The sequence below is a fragment of the Otolemur garnettii genome, unplaced genomic scaffold, assembly GCF_000181295.1.
Source record: "Otolemur garnettii isolate 467f Iridium unplaced genomic scaffold, OtoGar3 scaffold00166, whole genome shotgun sequence".
Classification (NCBI taxonomy): Eukaryota; Metazoa; Chordata; class Mammalia; order Primates; family Galagidae; genus Otolemur; species Otolemur garnettii.
Window position 1 is genome coordinate 2,914,438 of NW_003852561.1, and position 27,018 is coordinate 2,941,455.

Consider the following 27,018-nt stretch of genomic DNA (forward strand, 5'->3'; position numbering starts at 1 on the left):
GTGAGCTAGGATGACGCCACTGCACTCTGGCCCAGGTGACAGAGCGAAACTCTGTTGCCCCCACGTATACTCCCCCTGCCAAAAAAAATACAAAAGGGGTCTGGAGAAACTATTGGATGTGTCTCCAGTAGGTAAGATTTGATTTGAATCATCACAACTTTATTCTAGGTGAAGATGCCAGTTGCTTTTCTGCAAAGTCTGTGGAGCAGTATTATGGCTGGAACATTGGGAAACGGAGAGCTGCTGAGGTAATCCCACGTGTGCCTGTTGGAGACACGGGCCATCACTGAAAGCCTGTCGGGGAGCAGAGACCTGCCCCCCTGTGCACTCCGCTGCCTCCATAAACCTTGTCATATACAATAGTGATAACATTTGCAGCCTGTTGGGTTAAAATATCTGGTAGAATGTTTTCCTCAGTTTACAGTCTCATTTTTTAAAGACCTATATCTAGCATTTGAAAGGCCTACTTTCTTGCATTTGCATTTTCTAAACATTTTTTATGAATTTCAAAATATTAAAATGTATTCAGGTATTTATTGAGTACTTAGAGTGTGGCAGCTGCTGTGCCAAGGATGGTGGCGTTGTAAGAAGAGAAAGCATGTTTAGGAAGCAGTGATGAGTCTGCGTGGTTGGTTTGGGGGAAGTTGAGGAAGGAGATGTGGGAGGTCATAGGGTGAGACCAGGTGAAGAACCTTGACAGCCGAACCTACAAGTTTGTTTTATTTTACTCATACAAGCATTAGGGAGCCCAGGAAGTTCTTTTACTTCTTTCTTTTTTTTATTTAATGAGGATTAACACAGTAAGGTTTTCTTTCCTGAGAAGAAAATGATTCTAACAAGTTAAATTAGCATGGTGATTTATAATTATGTGACTTTCCAATAAGCAGCTAAATGGAAGGATTTGACTATGGTTCAAAACCATTTTTTTTAAGTGGCAAAGAGCAATGACAATGCGCAAGGTCTTACAAGAAATACTGGAGAAAAATCCAAGATTTCACCACCTGACCCCTCTTAAAACCAAGCACATTGCTCACTGGTGTCGCTGCCATGGCTATACCCCACCAGATCCTGAGAGCCTGAGGAATGACGGGGACTCCATCGAGGATGTACTGACCCAGATCGACAGTGAGCTGGGTAAGCTTCTGGCTGAACTGCCTGAGCACCCCCAGCAGTCTGGGGGCGGGGGAGGGAGCATCTGCTGCTGAGCACACTGTGGGTGTGCTCTGCAGCAGTGAGTGGGCCTGCAGCTGATGTAGAGGGGTCTGAGGACTTGGAAGAGTTGCCAGGGAGCACAAGAGCGCTTGCTGACCTCATGCCGTCTATCAGGCACACACTGTTCATTTGGGAGTCCCCTCCTAATCTGCCTTCTTTCCTCCAAATGGAGACCTCCCTTTCCTTTGTGCCCTTAGTGACTTCTGCCCATAGACACGTCTATCCTGTTTCTGTGAAGATGGGGCCTGTGTCTCCTCTATCTCCAAACCTAGCTGGGAACAGTGCTTAGTGTTGTGGGCATATGTGAACAACTAAGGATGTTGCAGCAAGATGAATTGAGTGTTTTATGATAAAGAAACAGACAACTACTATATGGCCACAGGGGCCTAGATGACAAGGCATAAAAGGTATTTGAGGAGAGAAAGAAATTTCAATTTCACCTTATAAAATAAGAAGGGTATTATTTCCCACCCCATTTATATAGAAGAACAGAAGCCCTACCTGTGTGTCTTGAGGAACTGAGAGCCTAGAGGTGGGGCCCTTTAAGATTAGGGTAAGTCCTGTGTTCTCCATGAAGCTTCCTGGGAGCCCAGTGCAGGATGACCTCTCCTTTCTGTGACTTCCGGCAGCACTTACCGTCCATGCCGTAAGAGTCTGTCTAACAGAGGTTTCTAGACCACACTGATTACCTCTGTGCATCACTGGTACTGGATGTAAAGCACAGAACCTGACATAATATCACTGATTATAGATGGTCCCTGAGTGATAGTTTAACTATTTTTTTTTTTTTTGCCTTTACAGTGGTGCCAAAGCAAAAGACATTCAGTATGCTTCTCAACTTGTTTGTTAGAACTTGTTTCTTAGAAAAGGCCACCAGGGAGCGGCACCTGTGGCTCAGTGAGTAAGGCACCGGCCCCATATACTGAGGGTGGAAGGTTCTAACCCGGCCCTGGCCAAACTGCAACAAAAACAAAAATAGCCAGGTGTTGTGGTGGGCACCTATAGTCCCAGCTACTTGGGAAGGTGAGGCAAGAGAATTGCCTAAGCCCAAGAGCTGGAGGTTAATGTGAGCTGTGAAGCCACGGCACTCTACTGAGGGCGACAGTAAGACTCTGTCTCTAAGAAAAAAGAAAGAAAAGGCCACCAGGAGCTGGATGCTCTGCCTTGCTGGGTGCTCTAGTGCCTATTCTGGACCTTATGTGTTCATCCACAGAGGGAAAGGGGTGCACTAAACTGGCTAAAGGCCTTGCCCTCTTCATTAGGCTTTGCATAAATCACTCCATGAAAGACTGATTGCACCAGTATACATTAAAATGTTAACATACTGCTCTCTGGGCAGTGAGAATAGGGGTGAGTTTTATTTTCTTCACGTTACATTTTTAAATTTTCCAGATTCAAAAGGTGAAAAATAAGTTCTGTCATTAATTAATGTTAATTAAGGGGATGGCCTGGGGTTGGGTGGCAGAGTTATATGCTGTTTTGTCTCTGATGGCAGTTGCATCATACAAATCAAGTACCACACGAGATGCCTGTCTCGGTGCTTTTCTACCGGGTAAATCACTAGTTCTCATCATTACAGATCCATAGAGTTTTATTTTTTTATTTTTTATTTTATTTTATTTTTTTAGAGACAGTCTCACTCTCACTTTGTCACCCTTAGTAGAGTCCTGTGGCATCACAGCTCACAGCAACCTCCAACTTCTGGGCTTAGGCAATTGTCTTGCCTCAGCCTCCTGAGTACCTAGGACTACATGTGCCCGCCACAATACCCGGCTATTTTTTGTAGCAGTTTGGCTGGGGCCGGGTTCGAACCCTCCACCCTTCGTATATGGGGCCAGCACCCTACTCACTGAGCCACAGGCGCCGCCCGATCCATAGAGAACTGGAAAGGAGGTCAGCTCCCTTGACACTTCTTCATCAGACTGTGGTCTTCATAGAGGTTGAAAGCCCTTTGCTGTTGTTGCCACACCTGTCATAAGCCCACTTACCTCTTCTTTAGAGTGCCCATCATCACTCTCCTCTGCTGACAATCTCTGCCGGAAACTGGAGGACCTGCAGCAATTCCAGAAAAGAGAACCGGAGAATGAGGAGGAGGTGGACATCCTCAACCTGTCAGAGCCATTAAAGATAAACATCAAAAAAGAGCAGGAAGAGAAACAAGAAGAAACGAAATTCTACCTGCCACCAACGCCAGGATCTGAATTTATCGGTGATGTCACACAGAAGGTAAGCCTGCCAAAAGAACCCAAACCAGGTGTGAGATGTTCTGATGTTCAGTCCTATAAGCTCAGACTCAGACTCTTCTGGTGACATAAATGGATATTTACTTCTTCCTGATATATCAGAGCCCCTGGGCAAGAAGGCTAATTACATGTGAAAAGGGTGCTTGGTGAACATGACCTTGAAGCAAAGCCAGCTACATTTAGACAGTAACTTTTCATCCCTTTTTTTCTCACCTGCCTTGGGGGAAATGCCTTTCTTTCATGAGGTTTGTCATAATATTTCTTAGTTATACTTCAGTGAGTAGTCTTTCCCTGACATTTTCGTAGCTTCTACATGCCCTGCCTGTGGTGTGATGTGTGCATATCACATCACACGTTGTTATACAGGAGAGAATTATTCATCCACCCCTGATTAACTTAGCAGCTTGTTAGCGTCTGCTGCCTGCCACTACACAGAACCCAAAGTTGACAGACAGCCTTTATTTTCACTTAAGGATGAAATGAAAAATGGGACAAGATGCAATTCCCAAATACATCGTCTTTACCTTTTGCAAACATGACCTTTGAGTCTGATTCTAGATTTTCCAAAGTGTCAATTCTGCTGTCAGAATTAATGGCAAATCCTGAGGTTCTGTCAGCAAGGAAATTTGGGAGTGAAAACAGGATTATGATGACATTTTAGACAGAAATATGGAAAAATAAGATAACATATTTTCCTAGGTGTTCTGTTCTGTGTTACTTTCCTGTGAGTTTTGTCCAGGATATTCATAGAGCCTTTCTTCCAACCAGCCATCACTTTGCGTGTCAGAAAAGGATGCCACTTTTTTAAATGTTGGAATAGGAACAAACAGCTTCTTTTGTGCTTTCCAGATTGGGGTCACCCTGCAGCCAGTGGCGCTCCACAAGAACGTGTACGCATCGGTGGTGGAGGACATGATCCTGAAGGTGGGTGCCTGCTGGTGGTAGGGGGCTGTGAGCTGCTGCTGTGGCTGTGGCACTGAGAGGCCAGCCAGGCAGGACAGTCAGATCCCAGGTGGTTGTGAGTAAGGGACAAGGGCAGAAAAGAACAAAGATGACCAGCTATAAAATTTCTCATCTTATTCCGGCTTTAAGCCCCACCCTTCTTCTGGTTTCTAAATGAACTAAATCATGTTGCCTTTGAATGTTGAAGCATCTTCAGGAGTTGTACTGATGTCACCCTGAAGGTATTTTTTTGTGCTTTTTCAACTGCTTTTTTTTTTTTTTTTGTGAGGGCTGGGTTTGAACCCACCACATCTGGCATATGGGTCCAGTGCTGCACTCCTTTGAGCCACAGGCACCACCCTCAAGTACTTTTAATTTAAGAGGTAGAAATTCTGAGATGAGAGTCAGTACTCTCATTGCTAAATTTAGAGCAGTGATTCTCAACCTGTGGGTTGCAACCTCTTTGGGGGTCAGACGACCCTTTCACAGGGGTCGCCTAAATACATTCTGCATATCAGATACTTACATTAGGATTCATAACAGTAGCAAAATTACAGTTATGAAGTAGCAATGAAAATAATTTATGGTTGGGGGTCACCACCACATGAGGAACTGTATTAAAGGGTTGCAGCATTAGGAAAGTTGAGAACCACTGCTTTAGAGGGTGGCAGAGATAGGGCCTTGGGTTTTCTCTACAAGTCACAACAGAGAAACAGCCACAAACTGTCCTATCCCTGGGGAAGAGGAAAACAGCTTTCCCCCCCGACCTAGTCCTACCTCAGCAGTTCCTTTCCTAGTGGACCCCCTCCCCCACCTCCAGGAATAGAGAAACTTTGGTAGCAACTCTCACCTCTTTTCCTTAAAAACAGTACCTAATTAGGGCGGCACCTGTGGCTCAAAGGAGTAGGGCGCCGGCCCCATATACTAGGGGTGGCAGGTTCAAGCCCAGCCCTGGCCAAAAACTGCAAAAAACCTCCCCAAAGTACCTGATTAATGAAAATACCCCTATTTGTAATTTCTCAGATTCACAGCCTCCATCACTCATAGTCTATTATAGCTTTTTCTTAAGGAATTTTTAATCTTTGTTTGCAATTGTTTAACAAATTTGGGGTAAGAGAAGGGCTGGTTGCAGCCCTGCTTCCCAGCAAGCAGTGGGCCATTTTTTAAAAATAACGGCATCTTCCATTGTAGGCTACGGAACAGCTGGTGAATGATATCCTGAGACAGGCTTTGGCAGTTGGATACCAGGCAGCATCTCATAACAGGTACTGTTAACTCCGTAGCCCAGGATGTTTGAGGCTAATAGTTGAATTGCCCATGAAGATGTTTTATACTTACATCAATCCAGTAGGAGATTGAATACTTGGGACATTCTTAGAACCAGGCAGACTTCAAAGGTCTACTCTGTTATTTTAAGAAAATCTCTTGGCTCGGCGCCTATAGCTCAACCGGCTAAGGCGCCAGCCACGTACACCTAAGGTGGCGGGTTCGAATCCCCAGCCTGTACCCGCCAAACAACAATGATGGCTGCAAGCCGGGCGTTGTGGCGGGCGCCTGTGGTCCCAGCTACTCGGGAGGCGGAGGCAGGAGACTCGCTTGAGCCCAGGAGTTGGAGGTTGCTGTGAGCTGTAATGCCACGGCATTCTACCCAGGGCGACAGCTTGAGGCTCTGTCTCAAAAAAAAAAGAAAATCTCATGGCTGTGAAAGGTCAGCTTGGCACAGAGGTCTCTGTGCTCCCTGTCTTTATAGCCACCGAGGACTCTGTTCTGTTACAGGGGATGACAACAGTGTCCATTGTGTGTCAGACATCAGGGCCAAGCAATACATATATTACATAGTTTATTTTTCATTGCAGAACTATTCTGCTTTTAGAAATTAGGAGACTGGACTTTGAAAGGTATCTTCCCTGGTTCTCCTGAAGTAGGTGGTTGAGCCTAGATTCAGAGTGAGGTCTTGCTGGCTCTGAAGTTCACAGACTCACCACTGTACTTTGCTAACTCTCAATTATCTCTGATTAGAACACTGAATTTTACTCTTTTTCTAGGCTCTGAAAGAACTATAGATAGCTACATCCTGTTTTTCTTTCAGAGAAAACAAATACTTTACTCCATTATGCTAATAACTGTCATAAATTTGTAAATTGTAACAATATGCCTGAGGACATGAAGAGGCCTAAGTCAGAATAATACCAGACCAGACTTCACAGGCATATACAGGGTGCCCCTAAAGTCACCATACATAGGAAAAATGGGAAATTGTAGCTAAATGGACATTTATTTACAAAATATTCATTATAAAATTTTATAAAGAGGTGGCCAACACAGAGAATGTAAATATTTTGTACAATTTTGTAATGGATATTTTGTAAATAAAGGTACATTTAGCTACAGTTTCCCCATCTATGGTGATTTTACGGGTGATTTTTGGAATTCCCTTTAATAGAAGGCTTCAGAAAACAGGAAGGGGGATAGCATTCCAGTCCTGCTGCCCATGATTCTGCTTGAGACCTAGGAATGAGTTGAGATCTTCCTGGGGACCCTCCGGAGACCCTGATTCTGGATGTCTGTAGTGACTTGCGTGCTTTTGATGAGAACATTTAGCATCACATTTGGCCTGGCATGACTCCAAGAGATGGGAAATATGGTCCCAAAGTTCTCTGGTGCTTTGACTCATCTTTCAGTCTGCTGAGACTGAATTATAAACATATCATTCTGTTCTGCTATCCACTTTACTTCCTTTCTCTAAGTCTTCAGAATCTTTATTCCTAATCATTCAGCGAGCTTCTTGAAATCTTTCCCATGCCTGTGACTGGGAAGTTAAATCTGGGCCTTGACCAGGACTGTGATTGAGGGCAGGTCACATCTTTCACCAAAGTTGAAAGGAAGTAATAGGAAAGGAGAGAAGGTGAGTCTCTGGTCTTCCCAGAGTGGGCCTGAGCAATGCCTTTTCACTCGTCATGTCCCTTTTCATAAGGCCTCTGGAGGGGACAGTCTCTGTGGTAAAAATTAAGTCAATAAATTACTAGATATACTTGAGAGAATCACACCTGATAACATACTTTGTTTTTTTGGACTAGGATTCCCAAAGAAATTACAGTGAGTAATATTCACCAGGCCATTTGCAACATTCCTTTCCTGGACTTCCTCACAAACAAACACATGGGGATATTGAATGAGGATCAGTGAACAGAATGAAGATGCCCCCAGGAAATCAGGACCTGAGGTGTATCCAAAGCGTGTGACCTGTGATGATGACTCTTCTCTTGGAGAAGGCGGTTGTTTTCTTTGTGCCTCAGAATATCCTGGCTGCCAAACTGTTGCCTCTGCCAAATTCGGTGACACCAGAGCGCTAAGCTCCAGATGAAATCCTTTTAGGACAGAAGTTTGTTTCCTGGTTCTGGAGTGAAGCTGTGAGTGGATACGTGTTCTGTCAGTTACATGTCTTTGCCCTCTGTGACATCTCCATCAGCAGGGGGGTTCTCAAAGCTGGGCCAGACCATGCATAGCAGGCCCTTTTCTCCTTAGGGTACTCACTGGGGCACCAGGCCTGACTCCCCAGGAGGTAGAAAATGAGTTTGGCTGGTTAGAGATTTCACTCTATCGGTTGAAGTAGGTAATGGAAGCTCCAGCAGTTACCCTGAAGAAGGACTGGTCTCCAGTGCTCAGCAAGTGGTTCTCTGCTCCTGCCTGGCCTTGGTGCAGAGTGTCTGCACTCTTAGCCAAAGCGAGTCAGCTATGGGGAGAGGTAATGCCATGCAAGGGACCTCAGAGGCCTGGGAGGCTGCGGACTGAGCAGAATTCACATTTCATGGAGCACAGGAGCATCACTACAACCAGTGTCAAAGCATCAGGGGAGAGATTCCAGAGTAGGTCAGGAAAAGGCTTGGCTGTAACAGAAGAAACTCTTGATATGTTCATCATAGGCAGCAACCACAAGTCCCCAATACTTGGTAACATTGTCCCAGCCTCACTTGTGTGTGCCAGGCAATAGCTGGTTCCATGCCATTTTTGTGGTCTGCAGGAGCTTCTGCTGCTGAGTCTGTGTTGAGTGGCCATGGGAACAGCCCCTGGGCAGGCTCTGCTGGGATCATTTACTCTACCAGGGGATTTAGAATCCCATTCTTCTCTGCCAAGGAATTCTTCCCAAGAATAGAAGTATACAAAGGAAACACCTGTGAGTGCCTTAAAATTGGAGAAGTAACTGCTCACGCCCAGAAACAGGGATGCCAGTGCTCAAAAGCAGTGAGAATGGATTGTGTCCATAGCAAAGCCCCTTGATGGAGGGGGCAACTGGGATTAGCAGTGCTGGTACATGGTGTCCAGGTCTGTTGAAGCTGCTCTGTCCTGGGCTTCCCAGCTTGGTCTATGTGGAAGGTAAAATGAAGAACTGTTTCTCAGTTAGAAATCTACTCTTATTCTGCTCAAAGAAAATTTGAAAACTGGAAGTGAGAGTCAGAGAAACTTGTCCAAGCAACATTAATTATTGTTTTATGGGTCCCATTGATGGTTGAATCAGGAAAATAAAGCCAGGGAGGTAAACTGGATAAAATATACCTTTTTAATTTAGCATCTGAGGGCTGAAAATCCAGAGGAATCTATTCTCAGTAGGGCACAGGGCCTGCCCTGGCTTAATGCAATAGTTGAGGATGTAAGGCTATAATTTTTTTTTTTTTTTTTTTTGAGACAGAGTCTCATTTTGTTGCCCTCGGCAGAGTGCCCTGGCATCACAGCTCACAGCACCCTCCAGCTCTTGGCTCAAGTGATTCTCTTGTTTCAGCCTCTTGAGTAGCTGGGACTACAGGTGCCCACCACAACACCCAACTGCTTTTTGGTTGTAGTTGTCATTGTTGTTTGGCGGGCCCGGGCTGGATCGAACCCGCCATTTCCAGTGTATGTGGCTGGCGCCTTAGCTGCTTGAGCCACAGGTGCCAAGCCATGAGGCTCTAATATTTTATACATGAACCACTACACACCAGGTTGTTAGGCAAGTGTACAGATGGCATCCAGCCAGTGGGCGCAGATCTACAGGGTGGAAGATTTGGTCCATATAAGAACAGGTAGGAAAGCCTAAAGAAACTACCTTCTTGCAAAAGAAATATTAAATGATTTAACAGTCTCCATATGTGTTACTGTTTCAAATGTGTTTGTATCATAATGTGTAACATAATTGTGTAACAAAAGTGTCTGCAATAAATCTTTTAGTATTTGTGGTGGGTTTTTCTGAATCTGAAGCTCTGAGAGTTCTTGCAGCAAAGTACTGGCATGAGGTGAAGGTGGAGGCTTTTATATGTTTAAATTAATTCTTATGCTTCTTTCCAGAAAATAAAAAAGGTAAAGACATACAAGATAAAGGATTATAGTTACATAAACATCTTTTAAAAAAAAAAAAGGCGGGGGGCGGGGAGATAATGTGTTGATCCTGGACAAAATCATTTCTTTCCGCTTGGGGCAAAGGAAAACTCCATAAATGAGCTGTTTCCTGAAAGCCAAGGCAGAGAAGAACTTGGCTTTTATTGTCTAACAAACACGCTGTTTATCTGGCAAGATAAAATTGGGCCATGCTGAGGTCTGAAAGAGGTTGCTCCCGTGACACAGTCCTTATGCTGTGACCATCTGCTCTCATATGACTAAAAAATAACAAAATATGCAGAAATGTAAGCGCTAAAGGTTTTGGAAACTTTGATTCTTTAAAAGAAAGAATTTCGGCAAGGAAACACTGTGATATAGTTGAAGTTTGTAGCTTTCTGGGGACCAGACTTCTCATAGAGTCAAAGATGGGAAAGTTGAATTATCTAGAGAAGGAGCATGGGGGAGGGGCATGCTCAGGTTTGCTTTCATGAAGGCACTGCAGAGCAGACACATCAGTGTCACAGGTACTTAAACTAGGACTGCATGTCAGTGATTGAATGGGGCCAGCAGACTCAGCTTTGGGCCCTATCTAGAGGGGGAGTCCCTCCATCTGCCTGGCATGAGTAATAGGGCCACCATCCAGCAGGGCCTAACTTTTCTCCAAGCTACCATTTTCGAGTTTGGCCTAAAGTCCTAGAGTCCCGTCTGTGGAGCACAGAAATGGGATCTTGGTCCAAATGACTGAGAACTCCTTGGCTCTTCCCCTTGTTGGACCCTGTGCTGCACCCATGGCTGGTTGAGGCAGCTGCTGCAGTGGAGATGGTGGTCAATGGATGATTGTGTGCTTTCTTTTGTCTAAAATTAGCTAACAGGTTGAACTGTTTTATTTTTAAAAACTTTTCCTTTAGGGTGGCGCCTGTGGCTCAAGGAGTAGGGCATTGGCCCCATATGCTGGAGGTGGTGGGTCCAAACCCAGCCCTGGACCCCCCAAAAAATTTTTCCCTTACAGAATTAATACAGAAATGCTTATTTTATAGAAATGTTATCAAGTATAATTAAATGTAAAAAAAAAACTACCCGTAATCCCCTCCTCAGAGATAACACTGCTAATATCCCAGTGCATTTCTCTTTGTCTTTGTACAAACCATATGTGTGCAAAGTAGATGTGAGGTGGGACCATCTGCTTGAGGCTGGTCTCTGTTACTTCTTGAGTCACTCTCTCAGCGTGGTGTTAAGCTTCATTCAGACCTAGAGTGAGTGGGAGGGAATTTCTTAAGAACCCAGATCTCAGCCAGGTGCATTGGTGCACACCTGTAATCCCAGCACTTGAGAGGCCGAGGCAGGTGCATTGCTTAAGCTCAACAGTTTGAGACCAGCCTGAGACAGAGACCTTGCCTCTGAAAATAGCTGGGTGTTGTAGTGGGCACCTGTACTCCCAGATGCTTGGGAGGCTGAGGCAAGAGAATCGCTTGAGACTGAGGTTGCCGTGAGCCACGGCACTCTATCAAGGGTGACAAACTGAGACTGTCTCCAAAAAAAAAAAAAAAGAACCCAGATCTCCTAATAAACAATCCCAGTTGGGTAGGATGTTTGTGGAAAGTTGTTGGGTGCACCGCAGAGAGAGTCTTGGGCGTGCACTTGCCCTGCAGAGGTCAGGCCTGGCTGATGGCGGTGGGGCCCCTACTGCTGCTGCCCCACCAGCATTTCCAGGAGGCAGCAGTCATGGCTTGTCTTAGCTGAGCTGACCTCTAGTTACAGAAAATGAACACATGGGCTTCCTGGGTGTTGTACCGTGTGGCAGTGGGTGGTGAATGGTGAGGAGCTGTGAGCACAGGGTAGCAAGTTGCAGAATGTTAGGGGCTGGAGATGGGGGTAGAGCTGGCTTCCTGGGGAAGGAAAAAGGGGCTGCTTAGGAAAGGATAATTGTGACAGCTGTGCTTTGAGGGCTGCAGTCTGGAGCACCCTACAATTAAAAGCAGATGCTTTCAGCAAGCCCACAGCTGCAGTCGGTGGGGTCTTCACTTTAACAGCTCTGACTGCTCACAGCTGGTACGTGACAGGCCAGGATCCAAGCCTGAAACTAGCCTCACAGTCAGTCTGCCCCAGGCTCCTGGAGGAGGGTGTGGGGGTGAAGTGGAAGGGGCTCCCTGCAGCCTGCACAGTGCTAAGGACTGACAAGCCCATGAGGGTGTGGCAGCAGCCCTGATACACTGAAGTCCTTATCACCGAGAGAGGGTAAAAAGTTGAGAAGTCTCTTGTGTTTTTAATTGAAAGAAATTAAGAAATTGGAACAGTACATTTTTACATTTTAGTAAAATCCAAGATTGTACAGTTAGTCATTTCCCACGAAAAGCCCGGCAGGCAGTCTCTCAGAAACCTCTATGGTGCAAGCAGGCCTTCCTCTGAGTCCACGCAGCATGTGGCTCTGGTTCCCCTTTAAAAGGAATCTCTCATTTTGCTGGAATGAGAGGAAAGGGTGTGCCTGCCAGAGCTAGCACCTCTGAGGGGACGAGGCCCCATCTCCATGTCTGGGTGGCTCTGAAACCTGAGTGCTACCACCTATGGCTTAAATGCTCATCAGATGAGCCTCCTGTGAGCTGGAGAGGGCGAAAAATCCAAAAGGAAATCCTAAGTTTCCTTAACAAAACCTGTCCCAGACTTGTGCCTCTAACCTTTAAGAAGGGACAAAACCCTTTAAATGTTTGCAGGGCTACTATGCAGAGAAGGGACCAAGTGGACCCACACACCACAATGGCTAGAATCTGTGAAGAAAGTTAGGAAAGAGCTTTGTGAAGGTAAAATGTGCCGGCTCCTCAGCAGGTGGAGTGTTCACTGTTCACTGGGTGAGGAGAGGGGAGAGCGAGGGTTGGTGTAGAGGACATCGTAATGGTCCTTCAGGGAACGAGGCAAATGCCACCTTCCCCCAAAATGTTCCCAGCTCTTACTCAGTAGTGCCTTTCTAGTCATCCCTTTGTTAGAAGGGGAAACAAACTAAACAAATGTGGGATTCAGTCTTTAGAAACCTTCCATAAGGTAAATGTCCATTCAATCCCAAGATACATTTTCTTAAAACATGAGGATCATTTTGATCATAAAGAAATAGTGTCTTTGTAATTGAAGCCCTAGGATTAATGTTCTATTTCTTTTGGAAGCTTCATCCTGCTCACTTAGCACCACTATGAGTCACAGATTTCTTCTGCAACTTAAATACGTGGGGCCATTTGTTGGAAGATCATGCATATCACCTTGGATTACCATAGGTTATAAAATATCATGCATCCTGGGAAAACCACCCACAGTGGACATTGCTGGTTCTTTTAAAGACTCAGTATGTCCACATTCCTTAGCCCCCCGTGGACCAATCACAGTCCTTGGTTTTATGTTTGGTTTGGTTTTCTGTATGTGGGATGCTTGGTTGGGCACTGCTGATTCTTAGTATTTTACATTTAAATACTAAAGGATGGCCAGATGGCAGTTAAAAACAGATGTGAAAGCTTCCAAAAACTCTTGAGGAAGAAGAGGATGGTTGATGCTGAGCTGGGCAAAGATGGTGACAAGTCTATCTGCATATCTGTTCCGCAACAGTTGTGTCACTGCAACATCCTGCTGATAACAATTTTGAGAGGGGCCGTCCCCTCCCCCAGGCAGGGGACGTTGCCACGCTCTCAGCCCTCCCCAGGGTCAGTGGGTCCACAGCCTGCTTCTCAGCACTTTGAGCAGTCATTGCATCCATGTCGCAGGTTGTCACCCATTGAGAATCCGTGGAGCTGAAGCCTGAAAGATGGCTGAGGGGTTAGGCGTGAACTTCTTCCTCACCTCAGGGACCTGAAAAATGAAATGTGGTCACATGTCATTGGGCCTTTTCCTTAACTACCCCTCACCCTAGCTCCAGGAAAAAAAAAATTCTCTTTTTTGTCCTCCAGGATTTAAGACTACTAACCTGAAGGGTGAGTGGGGGAAACAGTGAGCGGCTATCACTGCATTCGTTAGTAGCTCATTGGCACGTGGACCCTCCATTCTGCTCCCTGAAACCACCTTTGGGTGGAATTAAGAAGCCAAACAGGCTCGGCGCCTATAGCTCAACCGGCTAAGGCGCCAGCCACGTACACCTAAGGTGGCGGGTTCGAATCCCCAGCCTGGACCCGCCAAACGACGACGGCTGCAACCAAAAAAAAATAGCCGGGCGTTGTGGCGGGCGCCTGTGGTCCCAGCTACTTGGGAGGCGGAGGCAGGAGACTCGCTTGAGCCCAGGAGTTGGAGGTTGCTGTGAGCTGTAATGCCATGGCACTCTACCCAGGGGGACAGCTTGAGGCTCTGTCTCAAAAAAAAAAAAAAATTGGCCTCATCTCCCTTCTGTCTTCTCTTCGTAAGGAGAGCAAATACCTGAGAAAATGCTCAGGTATTTGGAAAGGCCAAAGGTACGACTGGGACTTAGGGGGCAAAAATGATACTCTCACCAAAGCAGCCAGCCTTAGAGGAGCAACCATCTGGCTAATGACAAAGAACTTTGGTTTTCTGTTTGTGGGATGCTTAGTTGGGCACTGCTGTCACTGGCCATGATGCCATTTGACTCCATCAGAATCTGATTCCTGATCCTAAGCCTAGAAAAGGCTTCTGTAACCACAGTCCCCACAGCACCAGCTTTGGGCTGACCTGGGAGCTGGCCCCCGAGCTGCTGTCCCATCTGGATGTTTGGGTTGTGATGACTCTGGCTGGTTTTGCCTTTGTGGATCTTGAGGGTTTCACTGCAGTCCAAGCCTGGAACTCTTGCCTGGAATAGAAAACACAGTCGTAACCTGGGACAGGGTCAGCTGTCTCATCCCCTGGCCCCTCAGAGACCCCTGCTCTGCCTGTGCTGCTGCTTGGAGTGTCGTGGCCCTGTCCACTGCTGAGCTGCTTCAGCTCCACGTGGTCATTTATCCCACTCGGAACTGGCAACACCCCCCAGGCAGACTGCTGGCTTGGGGAGCATGCAGCCTGCAGCTGTCCGGCCCCTTACCCCCCAGTGCTACACTGGGAAGTCTGGGTTTACTCTTTCCTAAGGCAGGAGGAGGAGAAACTCACTGGTGGCAGGCTCAGGACAGAGCTCAGCAGCTGCTACGTGCTGGGTTGTGGAGCCAGCAAGCCCCAGCACTTGGCATTGTTTCCAGGACCCCCTGAAACTGCCGCTGCCTGTCCAGGAGCCAGGCTCTGGGCCTGGGGCCAGTGGAGGTCTGTTGTATCCAGCCCAGGTCACTAGTGGCCACTTATGTCCAGAGAAAGTGCCAGCCTGGACAACACGTGGCTAAAAAGAAAACCCAGGCTCAATATCGTTAGGTTTTTTTTTTTTATACTTATTAACTGACGCAAAAGAGAAGATGAATTGTGACCATCTCAAAAAACTGCAAGATGGTCTGGCTTGTGCACGGCTCTGTGCATGTTGGAGAGAGCCGGTCTATGAGTTCGTACATGAGCATGCCAGGAGGGAGCGTGGGCTGAAGGGGGACAGCCGGCCCCCTAGAGGGGAATGACAAGGCTGGCACAGCCTAGCTCCACATCCTGATGAAAAGACTGACTCGCTCTGTTTCTCTTGACAAAAGAGAACTCTTTTTTTTTTTAAAGAGACCTTTCTGCCAATTCCCCTGCTGGATAGTGAGCTCAGGAAGGCAGAGGTCCCAGGGGGCAAGGCCAGTGTCTACACAGGCCTGGGTTGCTCTCTGGGGCTTTAGACCCTGAGGCCAACAAAGCTGCCTTTTCTTCTTGGCAGTAGCACAGCTGGGTCACCACTGGGCAGGGAGCAGCTTTGTCTGTCCATAGCCAGCACTCTGGGATGCTTAGAGGTGAAAGGAGGAGGGCTGGGCCACGGCCCTGTCAGATAATTTTTGCATCTAAAGCTGCATGGTCCTAAAGATCCACTGCCCAAACCATCTTTCTCCTAGAGAAGCAGGTGCTCCCCTGGTGTGCCCTTCTGTCCCCCAAACTACCTTTCATGCCTGAGCTGAGCCTTGGGCCCATACCCTGAACCTGCTGCCCTGCGGTGGGCTGTAGGGGTCCCAGGGCAGGAAGTGACCAGAGCCACCTGCTAGAGTATCCCTGTGGCTACTGAAGAAGGAACTTGGGTCAGAGGGGGCTGCAGGGGCAATAGAGAAGGGTCAGCAAAGACTGAGTCAGCAGGGCCTGGTGACAGCCCATAAGAGGAGGAAGACAGATTAATGGCTCAGGCCAAGAAGATTAGTGAGGAATACAGGTCTAGCCTTTCAGTATTCAAGCTCCTTTCAGCATCCACCCAGGCACCACACCCTGAGGGCTGCAGTTCCCCCCACTGAGGGGCAGGCGCTGCCTAGGGGAATGCGGAGAGCCCTGGTGGATCAGGAGGCCTGGGTTCTCAGCCCAATGTGGCTTCAGATAAATTCTTTAAATTCCTGAGCCTCACCTCTCTAGGCCTCGGGAGTTAAGTGGTGCTGCTGATCCATGTGGGAAAAATGGGAACCAAGTGTTGTGGAACTTGGGCTAACCATTTAAATGACCTACCTAGGAAGAAAAGAGGCAAATAACCAATGAGTTGGGGACTTGTCTAACAGAAGTAGGTGCGGCTAGAACCTGAGCCAAAGGCACTGAACTACCCAGAAGGCAGAATTAGGGAGGGGAGGCCCTGGGAGGAACTGGTCAGGTGGTGGGGCCCAGGCTGGCCATGGGCAGGACCCACAGTGCCTACCTGGCCAGGCAAGCAAGGCAGGACAGTCCTCATGCAGAGACCAGAAACTGGACAGGCAGGACCTGCTGGGGTGGGGAGGTTGCAGTGGAGGGGTATCTGGAACTCAAGAACCCTCCGCAAGGAGTGGCCAGACATCTATGCTGCTATCTTTAAAGTTCCTGATCTGTTCATATTCTTAGCTTTCTGAATTTCTTTAAAATTTGCTTAGATGATGTGAATTTTGCAAAATGGAAGGCCAGGTGGACTTGCTTGTGCCAGGTCCTGGAGCTAGAGGTAAGGGTCCCAGAGGCCAGCTGGTGACGCACTCAACGGGGTAGTACTGAAGTTCAGTGGTGATCCTGTGTTTCTGCCCAAGTTGGGGGGATGGGTCTGGGCAGCCCAGCTCTTGCTATTCCTACTTTATAGCTAAGGACTAAGTCAGTGAGATGGAGTGGTTCCCACCCCAAGTTCATACACAGAAGTTGCCAGTGCTCCTGTCAGTGCTTTCAGGACATAGTTCAAGAAACAAGAGATTCTGAGGAGGCAGCTCCTGAGGGATGACAACCTTTAGGGCTACACAGTCTCTGAGCAAGACAGACTTGGGTTCCCCTCCCTGCTCTGCCATCAGAGCAGCGCCAGCCACCGTTAAACAGATACCTAGGGAGCTAATCCATGGGCTGAGCCTAGTGCCCGGTGCTAAAGCAGAGAAAGCAATAACTAGTACCTTTACTCTCTCCTGTAAGGGGACCCAGCAGGATGTATATACTCACTGCATGTCCCACACAGGTAAGGGACTGCTTCTAAATGCTCAGGCTTTGCCAGAACATCCCCAGTAAGTAGGAGCTCAGCACCATGAGATGCAGCTCCTGCTGGGTCCGAGAGCTTCCTTCCCAGAGCTGAAGATTTCTCCCTGCACATTCTATCCCTGTCCTGTTTTGGCATCGTCACTGGAGTCACTGAGAGGTACAGCATGGCCAGGCCCTCTGGCCTTCCAGCCCTCCCACCATTCAGGCCCCTCCACCTGGTTCCAGTCCCCATCGCTGGCAGTCAGACTTGGCTAGGGCCTGAGCACTGTGCCTGTTTCTGCTCTGCCACCAGCAGTCCCCTCAAGTTTTAGCAGCTCAGCGTGAACACGTGTCAGTGAATGCAGGCCCACCCTGCAGCCGCTTCCCCACCAAGTTCCTTAAGAAGTGCACACCTGGACGGGCACAGCTCATACCTATAATCTAGCACTCTGGGAGGTCCAGATGGGTGGATCGCTTGAGTTCAGGGAGACCAGCCTTAGCAAGAGGAAGACCTCTGTCTCTATTAAAAATGTAAAAAGTAGGGTGGCACTTGTAGCTCAAAGGATTAGGGCACCAGCCCCATATGCCGGAGGTGGTGGGTTCAAACTCAGCCCTGGCCAAAAAAAAAAAAAATGTAAAAAGTAGCCAAGCATTTTGGTGGGCACCTGTAGTCCCAGCTACTCAGGGAAGCTGAGGCAGGAGGATGGCTTGAGCCCAGGAGTTTGAGGTTGCTGTGAGCTATGATGCCACAGCAAAGCCTGGGGCAACAGTGAGATACTATCTAAAAAAAAAAAAAAAATTAGCTAGGTATGATGGCATAGCCTGTTGTCCCAGCTGTTTGGGAGGCTTAGGCACAAGGATAGCTTAAGCCCAAGAGTTTGAGGTTGCTGTGAGCTATGATGATGCCACAACACTCTAGCCTGGGTGACAAAGACCCCCCCCCCAACTCAAAAAGAAAAGAAAAATTAACTGCACACCTACGAAGGAACCTCCCCCAGAGATACAATGTTCTGTGTGTCTTAATAAGAGTGGCCCAACTAGATACATTTGTCAAAAGTCATGAGCTGTACACTTACAATGGATAAATTTTATAGTATGGAAAATATGCTTTAATACAGTTTTTTTAAAAAAATAAACTGGCAGATAAAGTCCATACCCTTTTGGCTCTTTAATTCCACAGGTAGGCACTTATCACAAATAAATTATGGTATGAACAAAATTTAGCTACAAGAATGTTTATCACAGAAATTATTTTTTTCTTTAACAAATGTTTTTAAAATAGGCTGGGCGGGCAGCGCCCGTAGCTCAGTGGGTAGGGCGCCGGCCACACACACCGAGCCTGGCAGGTTCAAACCCAGCAGGTTTGAACCCAGCCCAGGCCAGCTAAAACAACAATGGCAATTGCAACAACAAAAAAATAGCCAGGCGTTATGGTGGGTGCTTGTAGTCCCAGCTACTTGGGAGGCTGAGGTAAGAGGATCATTTAAGCCCAAGAGTTGGAGGTGGTTGTGAGCTATGACCAATGGCACTCCACCCAGGGCAACAGCTTGAGGCTCTGTCTAAAAAAAAATAGGCTGGGCACAGTGGTTTATGATGCCTCTAATCCCAGGAGTTGGGAGGCTCAGGCGGGTGGATTGCCTGAGCTCACAGGTTCGAGACCAGCCTGAGCCAGAGTGAGACTCCTGTCTCTAAAAAACAGCCAGGTATTGTGATGGGCGCCTGTAGTTCCAGCTACTTAGGAGGCTGAGGCAAGAGAATCGCTTAAGCCCAAGAATTAGAGGTTGCTGTGAGCTATGATGCCATGCGACTCTACGGAGGATGATGAAATGAGACTCTGTCTCAAAAAAAAAAAAAAAAGTTTTAAAATAAGACTATATATTTTAAAGAAAAAGAAAAGCAATTGCTCAAAAGTGTAAAGTGAAAAGTTTTCTTCTATCCCTGCCAGTCCCCAACAGTCCCTAAGTTCCTCTCCCCAAATGTTCCACCTCCTACATCAGAGATATCCTGATGTGAGCAGATATGTGTATGTTAATACCCTTTTAAAAACACAAATTAAGTAGCATAGGAGCTCTCCTGCCCCTTGCTCTTTCAACATGTACATATTTAAGGTCTTCTGTTTGTCAGGGCCTGTGGGACTTCACTGTCCCATCCTATAACAGGGCTATAATTAACTGGTCCCCTACATCAGTGGGCAGTGGGCTTGTATAAGGGTTTGATGTGCCTTGTGCCTTGAGTCCTGGTCCCACATGGTGAGATACCTGTAGTGAAAATTCTTGGAAGTGGAATGGCTGCATTAAAGAATAGTACTTTCAGGCTCAGCGCCTGTGGCTCAAGTGGCTAAGGTGCCAGCCACATATGCCTAAGGTGGCAGGTTTGAATCCAGCCCGGCCAGCCAAACAACAATGACGGCTGCAACCAAAAAATAGCTGGGCATTGTGGCAGGCGCCAGTGTTCCCAGCTACTTGGGAGGCTGAGGCAGGAGACTCGCTTGAGCCCAGGAGTTGGAGGTTGCTGTGAGCTGTGATGCCACCGCACTCTACCCAGGGGGACAGCTTGAGGCTCTGTCTCAAAACAAATAAACAAAGAATAGTACTTTCAATGGCCCCAAATACAAAACACTCTAAAAATCAATAAAGAGGGAGTAGATAATATTTGAAGATACAGATGCATATTCATAGGATAAAAATACTGCCCATTTATTAAAATTTGTGATGTAGAATAGCTCGCAAATGGACATTCACAGTAGGTGAGACATAATGTGTACTGTAGAAATCTCACCATGTGAAAATACATATGCACTTAAAGAATTAGAACCACCTTGGCTCGGAGCATGTAGCTCAAGTGGCCAAGGCGCCAGCCACATACACCAGAGCTGGCTGGTTTGAATCCAGCCCCGGCCTGCTAAACAACAATAACTACAATCAAAAAATAGCTAAGCGTTGTGGCAGGCGCCTGTAGTCCCAGCTACTTGGGAGGTTGAGGCAAAGAGAATTGCTTAAGCCAAGAGTCTGAGGTTGCTGTGAGCCCAGGGCGACAGCTTGAGGCTCTGTCTAAAAAAAATTAGAACTACCAGTTCAAGAGGATGTTTGTGGGGGAGGGGAGGTTGTCATAATTTTTATAATCAGTTTTCCACAGTGAGTAGGAACTACTTTTGCAATAAGAGAAAAAAGGGAGAAGCCGAGGAGCAGAGCTGGGGTTGCGGGCAGGGAGGACCCGTAGACCTGTCCTTGGTCCTGGCCACCAACGCCCCCACAGAGGGCAGTGGCCAGAGGGGCTGGGGGCTCGGCCTGCACTCGCCCCTCCTAAGCATCCCCTGGGCGGAAGTTAAGAAGCAGCAGATTTCAACTCAGCAAGGCAGGCGGTGGGGACGCGGCTGCCGAGGGGACAGGAGCGAGCGCCCCTCCAGTGGAGGTGCTCGTTCACTCCGAGTTTGGGCAGGAGCGGCGATGGTGACGCCTGCAGGGCCGGGGGACCAAAGCGGGTGACCTCCGAGGCCGCCAACAGCTCTCAGGGTCGCGCGGGATCCTAGCTCGGGCGCCTCCTGGCCCCCACCCCCACCTCCCAGCCTCGGTGTCTGGACTCCGGGCCTTCCCCGCCTCGGCCCGATACCTGTAGGATGTGGTCGCAGCCGCGTCCGCGTCGCCGACGGGCAGCACGTAGACCCCACGGGCCAGGCGCACGGAGGGCTCGTCCCGGCGGCCACCCGGCCCCGGCCCCGGCCCCGGCCCGCGCCCCTGCGGCGCGTCCCTGGGCCCCGCGGGCACCGTCCACACGCCGAAGTCCCTCTGGTACTGAGTGAGCGGCACGTCCCGGCCAGAGTCCCGGGCGCCCGCGGGGGACTGGCTCCTGCGCGGGGCGGCGCCGCCCGAGCCCGGCTGCTCGCTCTCGAGGTCGGAGTAGCCGTGCAGGGTCAGTGGCACCGCCACGTCGGAGCGGTCCAGCTGGTTCCAGCGCCGCGCCAAGCAGCACAGGCGGCTGATGCAGGGCCACGCCATGCCGGCCCCGGCCCCGCCGCGCCGCTGCCCGCGCTCCGGGCCGCGCCGCCCCCGCCGCCGCCCTCCCCGCGCCGCCGCAGCGCCTCCCCCGGCCTGGGCGGGAGTCCCGGGAAAAGATCGCACAGTCTCCGGGGGGCCACCTGAAACCGCCCGCACCCACTTACAAGGGTCCGACTTGAAGCACGTCTCATTATTGAATCCCACGTCTTCTAAGTGTTTCTCAGGAATCCATCTGGCTTCGCAGAGGCCGAGGGCCAGACGGCGACAACTCGCTGATCTCCCTCGGCCGACAGCCGGGCGCAATCACCTGGCTTGGAGGGTCTCTGCTTTGTCGCGAGGTCGGGTGACTGCTGCATTTGTGCTAAGCTGCACCGCAGGGACCCAGCGGGCACCGAGGAGGGTGTCACAGGGAAGACCAGGCCATGCTTCCCAAAGAACACGTGCTCGAATCAGCCTGTGAGTCGCCGGCCTATTTGCCTTTGATGCTAGACTTCATTTGTGACAGCCGGTCCAATTTTCATCAAGGCTTGGCTTTAGGAATCAATTGACCTTTCCTTGGGTCCTAAAATCCCAAATTTTAAAGCATGGCCCCAAAGGCTTAAGTTTTATAAAGCTGCCACAGGACTTTGGCCACCGTGCTATCAATTTATTTCTCTCCTGTCTGCCTATTATTCCTTTAATACAGAGCTAATTTTGAATAATCCTCCAGGTTAAAAGTCAGTCTGTTTAATGCACAAGGTATCAGAAACAACTCCCTGACCACTGTCCAAAAGCTTTCTGAGTATCTGACACGTGCCCTCAATCTGCAGTGCAGACCAGTTGCTACTAATACTATTGTAAGGGCATCCCTTACTCTGAACTCCACGGCCAGGCTAGGCTTGGAAGATGCCCAGCATGCACCTTGGAGGAGAGGACTGCACACAGCCCAGCCAGCCAGAAAACACTCATCTCCCAGACTTGCTTGTCTTACAAGGCATAGCAAAGCATCAGCAGCCAGTCAGCTGAGCATTCCAGGCTGCACAGTGAAGACGCTGCACCTCCAGTGCTGCCTTTGTCCCTAGGGCAAAGGGCCCGGGGCCCTAGGTTAGCCAGCTTGGCAGAGGACACTTGGTGACTCTGCTTTGCAGGAAAAAAGCAGCTCTTTTTATTACTTCATCAAACAGCAAAGCGCACTTACTATGTGTGCAGTGACAACAGATGTGGAAAAACATGTAGTAGGACTGATAAAGCCAGGACAGCATAAAGAGGGACAAGGGACAGGGAAGGCTGGACTTGCTGCCTGTTGTGAGGGACAGTGGTTGGGCTGATGGGAACACAGGGCACAGGGGATGAAAGTTCTGCCAGAGACAGCAGAGACCAAACCATGGAGGGCCTTGGTAGCCTCACTAAAGAGCTTAACAGTCTTGTGGGTGACAACATTGGAGTCACAAGTGTTTTTAGCACTCTGGCAGCCACAGAGATCAAGGACACCATAGAGACCACCCGCAAGAACAGTCTCAACAGTGCAGGGATGGGGAGATGAGGGACAACACTGAGGCACAGGCACTGGAGAGGAGGAGAGGAGGGGAGGGCTGGACTGTGGGAACGAGAGGCCAGAGAGGAAATGTAGACTAGCTCCTGGGCTCCTACCCTCAGTGACTGGTGATGTCTCTCCTTATGTCACAGTGATACTGGAGGTGCCTGCGCAGCAGGATCCCAGATCCTGGAACCACGTGTATGGCAGTAGATATATTTACTAAATTAGAGTGCCCAGACACTCAGTGGGTTTGGGGTCAGAAAACGCCCTAATGGACAACCGAAGTCTCAGGAGGTATGCCCCCACTCCACAAGTGTGTGGAGATGAGACAACGGACCAGTTCCGGGGATCCCACAACTAAGAAGCTGGCGGATGAGGCAGCACAGGAAAGCAGTGTGACCTTGGGCAGTGCCTCCATCACAACACCTCCGGTTTCCTTACTGGCAAAATGAAGGCTGGGTTAAGAAAATTCTCTCTCCTCAAAGTGATACCAGTTTAGAATAGAATCCTCTGCCAGGTAAGAACTGGTACTACAGTGGAGGTTGAGTCCAGCTTGGTGGGAAAAGGATATGAAGAACTGCCAAATAGTGGGTAATTTGTGTCACCACTCAGTTCCCCACCACCTGGGGAGGTGGGCACGACTCCCACTACTTTATGCAAAACCTATCCATCAGTGGTAGGCAACCCAAGGCGAATTAACCCAACAAGGCTGACATCTGCACCTTCATTCCCTCAGGGCAAAGGTGCAAGACTTGGTATAACAGTGTCTCACCACAGAAATACTAAGCACTCTATGTAAATCCTTTCAAGAAAAACAAACTCTCAAATTGCACTGCTAGACATGACTCTCAAGTCATGAGAACAACATGAGCTCCACTACAGAGAGGCTATGATGACCACTGTCTGCTATTTCAGTACGATTTTTCAATTAGAATGTACATTTTCAAACCTAAGATGCAATTTGGCTCAGATTCAAATCTGAATGTATCCAATCATTTCCTTTTATTTATCTACAATTTTAACCTAGAAAGCAAAACTTAAAAATAGCTTTTTGTATATGCCATTCATTGCCAGAAATCACTACCTTTTTTGGAAAAATTTAAAAAATAATGAAGCTGTTATTTCAGACCATGCCAGAGAAAAGACTCTGACTTCTGACAGTCAGCCAACCCAGGGTTGGACAGGTAAGCAGCGCACACTCTGAACAGAGGTGCTGGACAGCTGGTACAAACACCAGCACATCAGCACTTTGATTAGAACTCTGAACACGCACTCTCCCCAGGTCCTGCCACTCAAACTATGTCAATGTACAACCGAAACAAGACACCAGAGAAGTGTCAGTGCTCTTAAAAGAAAAAGCACACACGCTTTGCTTACAAACTAGAGATATAAACCTTTATTTCACAACTCCATCGTAATTCACTTTTTGTAGACATAGACTGGGGGACACAGTATAAATCGCTGGGAGGCTGGATGCAAATGTCTTCAAAGCAGGAACACAGCTGTGTCACTCCAGGGCCCAGGTGCTCCAGTGCCTCCCCCAGCAGGATAGCCCAGATGCACTAGTATTATCCAAGCCCAGTTTTACTTAGAGCCACCTCCTTTTTTGCGGCCATTAGTCCTCATTTCATGCCAGATTTTCACTAGAGGCTCTCTGTTCTTCCAAATGAGTTCATGGCCATAAGTAACATACCATCTGGAGAAAAAAACAGGTCCAACATTCAAACAGTGTAACACACAGATGGTAAGTACCATAATAATATCAAGTTGACTTTTTTTTTTTTTTTTTGCAGTTGTTGGCCAGGGCCGGGTTTGAACCCACCACCTCCAGTATATGGGGCTGGTGCCCTACTCCTTTGAGCCACAGGTGCTGCCCATCAAGTTGACATTTTTCAAAATCAAATGGCACTGTCATTTACTACGTAGCTTATTAAAACAGCCAATTGATTACTTTAACAGATAAATTATTTAGCTTCAACATATAAAGTACATACAATGTCTAAGCAGGATGGGATGAGGGGTGATTACCTGAAATGTATACGTACTTCACACCCACACTTTGATTCAAGTTAAGTATCACCTCTCCCATTACACACATGGGGAAACCAAGTCTGAAAGTAATTTGCCCACAGTGCTGGTAGTCAGTCAAGGACTCACCTGAAGGTCGGCCTGACTCGGTGTCCTGAATGTTAGGACACGGATTTACTAATAATGGCTGGACCAGCTTATATGCCTCCTGATGTCTCCCACCCAGCTACACAAAGGGTGGGCTGCTCAGCCAGGTCTGCCTACCCTTTAAGACAAATAGTTTGATCCTCCTTCTCCTGTTCAAAACTGCCTAAAAGTAGCCAGAGCAATGAGCCAAGGAAGCTGATGCACTAAGTAGTTTAGTAACTTCACTGCTCCGTCTCCACAGCTGGGAAACCCCAGACTGAGTCCAGAACCCACACTGATTCTGGAGCCTGTGCTCCAAGCACTGCCCCCCTCCCCCCCACTGCATTTAGGGAGCACCATGGTGTGACTGAGAAGGGCCTGTCTTTGAGACCCAGCTCTCTCTCCCAGGGCAGACAGGCTGCAAGTGTAACTTAGGCGGCACCTACCTGCCCCTCAAAAACAGAGTGAAGGCTGGAAAAGGCTTCAGGAGGACAAAGGGTTGATTTGGAAAGGCAGTTAATGGAAGTTTTTTTTTTTCCTTTTTTTGAGACAGAGTTTCACTTTGTTGTCCTCTGTACTGTGCTATGGTGTCATAGCTCACAGCAACCTCAAACTCTTGGGCTTATGCAATTCTCTTGCCTCAGCCTCCCTAGTAGCTGAGACTACAGGCGCCCGCCACAATATCTGGCTATTTTTAGAGACAGGGTCTCACTCTGGTTCAGGCTGGTCCTGAACCTGGGAGTTCAGGGCTATCCACCTGCCTTGGCCACCCAGAGTGCTAGGATTAACAGGTGAGAACCACTTTGCCTAGCCTTAATGAAAGGTGTTATTGGGTGGCGACTGTGGCTCAGTGGGCAGGGTGCCGACCCCATACACCAAGGGTGATGGGTTCAAACCCGGCCCTGGCCAAACTGCAACAACAACAAAAAAATAGCCAGGCATTCTGCTGGGCACCTGTAGTCCCAGCTACCTGGGAGGTTAAGGCAAGGGAATTGCCTAAGCCCAGGAGTTGGACCAGGTTGCTGTGAGCTGTGTGACGCCACAGCACTCTACCATGGACAATAAAGTGAAACTGTCTCTACAAAAAAAAAAAAAAAAAGCTGTTATTAATGAAACATTTCATTTGCCCTGTTTTCCCCAAACAGATTTCATCTTTGTGGAGGCAGAGGATAGATTTTGTTGATCATGCATCTCCCAGAGCATTGAAAACATGGTCTATTTGAGTTAGACTGGATTACAATAGCAGTTAAATGTTTTAACATATTTTACATGTTGTAAACATGTATTTTTTATTATAAAGGGCTTTAGACCAGGCACAATGGCTCAAATCCTTAATCCTAGCACATTGAGAGGCTGAGATGGGAGAACCACCTAAGCCAGTGGTTCTCAACCTTCCTAATGCCATGCCCTTTAATACAGTTCCTGTGGGTCATGACCCACAGGTTGAGAACTGCTGGCCTAGGCAACCATTTCTACCAAAAAAATTAAAGAAGGGGGGGGCTAGATTTGTACCTACACTTAATACAGTAGAACCTCCATAGCTAACCAGCTCCCTACACTGACCACCTCAGTTGACCTAATTTTCACAGACCGGACATGTGCCACGTGTACGTGTCAAGAAAGTAAGTGCAGCTCCTTATGTTGACCACCTCCATATGTTGACAAGTTTGTTATAGTCCCTTAGGTGGTCAACTTAGCAGAGGTTCGCTAAATATATTAAAATCTTATTATGAAAATATATGGTCACAGGCTGGGCAAAGTGGCTCACACCTGTAATCCTAGCATTCAGGGAGGCCAAGAAGAGTGGATCACTTGAGCTTAAGAGTTCAAAACCAGCTCCAGCAAGAGACCCCCATCTTAAAAAAAAATAAAATAAAATAACTAGCCAGGCATTGTGGTGGGCGCCTGTAGTTCCAGATACTTGGGAGGCTGAGGCAAGAGAACTGCTTGAGCCCAAGAGTTTGAGGTTGCTGTGAGCTAAGACGCCATGGCATGGTACTATACCAAGGATTACAAAGCAAGATTCTGTTTAAAAAAAAAAAAAAAAGGCTCTGTGCCGCTAGCACAGTGGTTATGGCACCAGCCACATGCACCAAGGCTGGTGGGTTCAAACCCAGCCTGGGCCAGCTAAACAACAATGACAACTACA

The 27,018-nt window shown here is 48.1% G+C and overlaps 3 protein-coding genes across 7 annotated transcripts in view; 1 reads left to right on the forward strand and 2 right to left on the reverse strand.

Moving 5' to 3' along the window:
- YEATS2 (YEATS domain containing 2) overlaps window positions 1-9,078 on the forward strand; it is a 123,050-nt gene extending 113,972 nt beyond the window's left edge. For all 3 annotated transcript variants that reach the window (XM_023519253.1, XM_012811583.2, XM_023519254.1), the window contains 6 exons: window positions 169-248; window positions 933-1,134; window positions 3,212-3,438; window positions 4,305-4,379; window positions 5,589-5,662; window positions 7,475-9,078. In XM_023519253.1, the coding sequence (XP_023375021.1) occupies window positions 169-248; window positions 933-1,134; window positions 3,212-3,438; window positions 4,305-4,379; window positions 5,589-5,662; window positions 7,475-7,583 (767 nt within the window). In that variant the 3' untranslated portion in view covers window positions 7,584-9,078. The remainder of the gene's footprint in view (window positions 1-168; window positions 249-932; window positions 1,135-3,211; window positions 3,439-4,304; window positions 4,380-5,588; window positions 5,663-7,474) is intronic.
- Window positions 9,079-13,490: 4,412 nt separating this feature from the next.
- MAP6D1 (MAP6 domain containing 1) lies at window positions 13,491-21,199 on the reverse strand. The gene is made up of 3 exons (XM_003800114.2): window positions 20,814-21,199; window positions 14,400-14,517; window positions 13,491-13,571 (listed from the first exon to the last, which is right to left on the reverse strand). Exons 1-3 carry the CDS (start codon window positions 21,197-21,199, stop codon window positions 13,491-13,493), a joined length of 585 nt encoding a protein of 194 aa, XP_003800162.1.
- Window positions 21,200-24,083: 2,884 nt separating this feature from the next.
- PARL (presenilin associated rhomboid like) overlaps window positions 24,084-27,018 on the reverse strand; it is a 39,329-nt gene continuing 36,394 nt past the window's right edge. For all 3 annotated transcript variants that reach the window (XM_023519255.1, XM_023519256.1, XM_023519257.1), the window contains one exon: window positions 24,084-24,411. In XM_023519255.1, coding sequence (XP_023375023.1) covers window positions 24,300-24,411 — 112 coding nt within the window. In that variant the 3' untranslated portion in view covers window positions 24,084-24,299. The remainder of the gene's footprint in view (window positions 24,412-27,018) is intronic.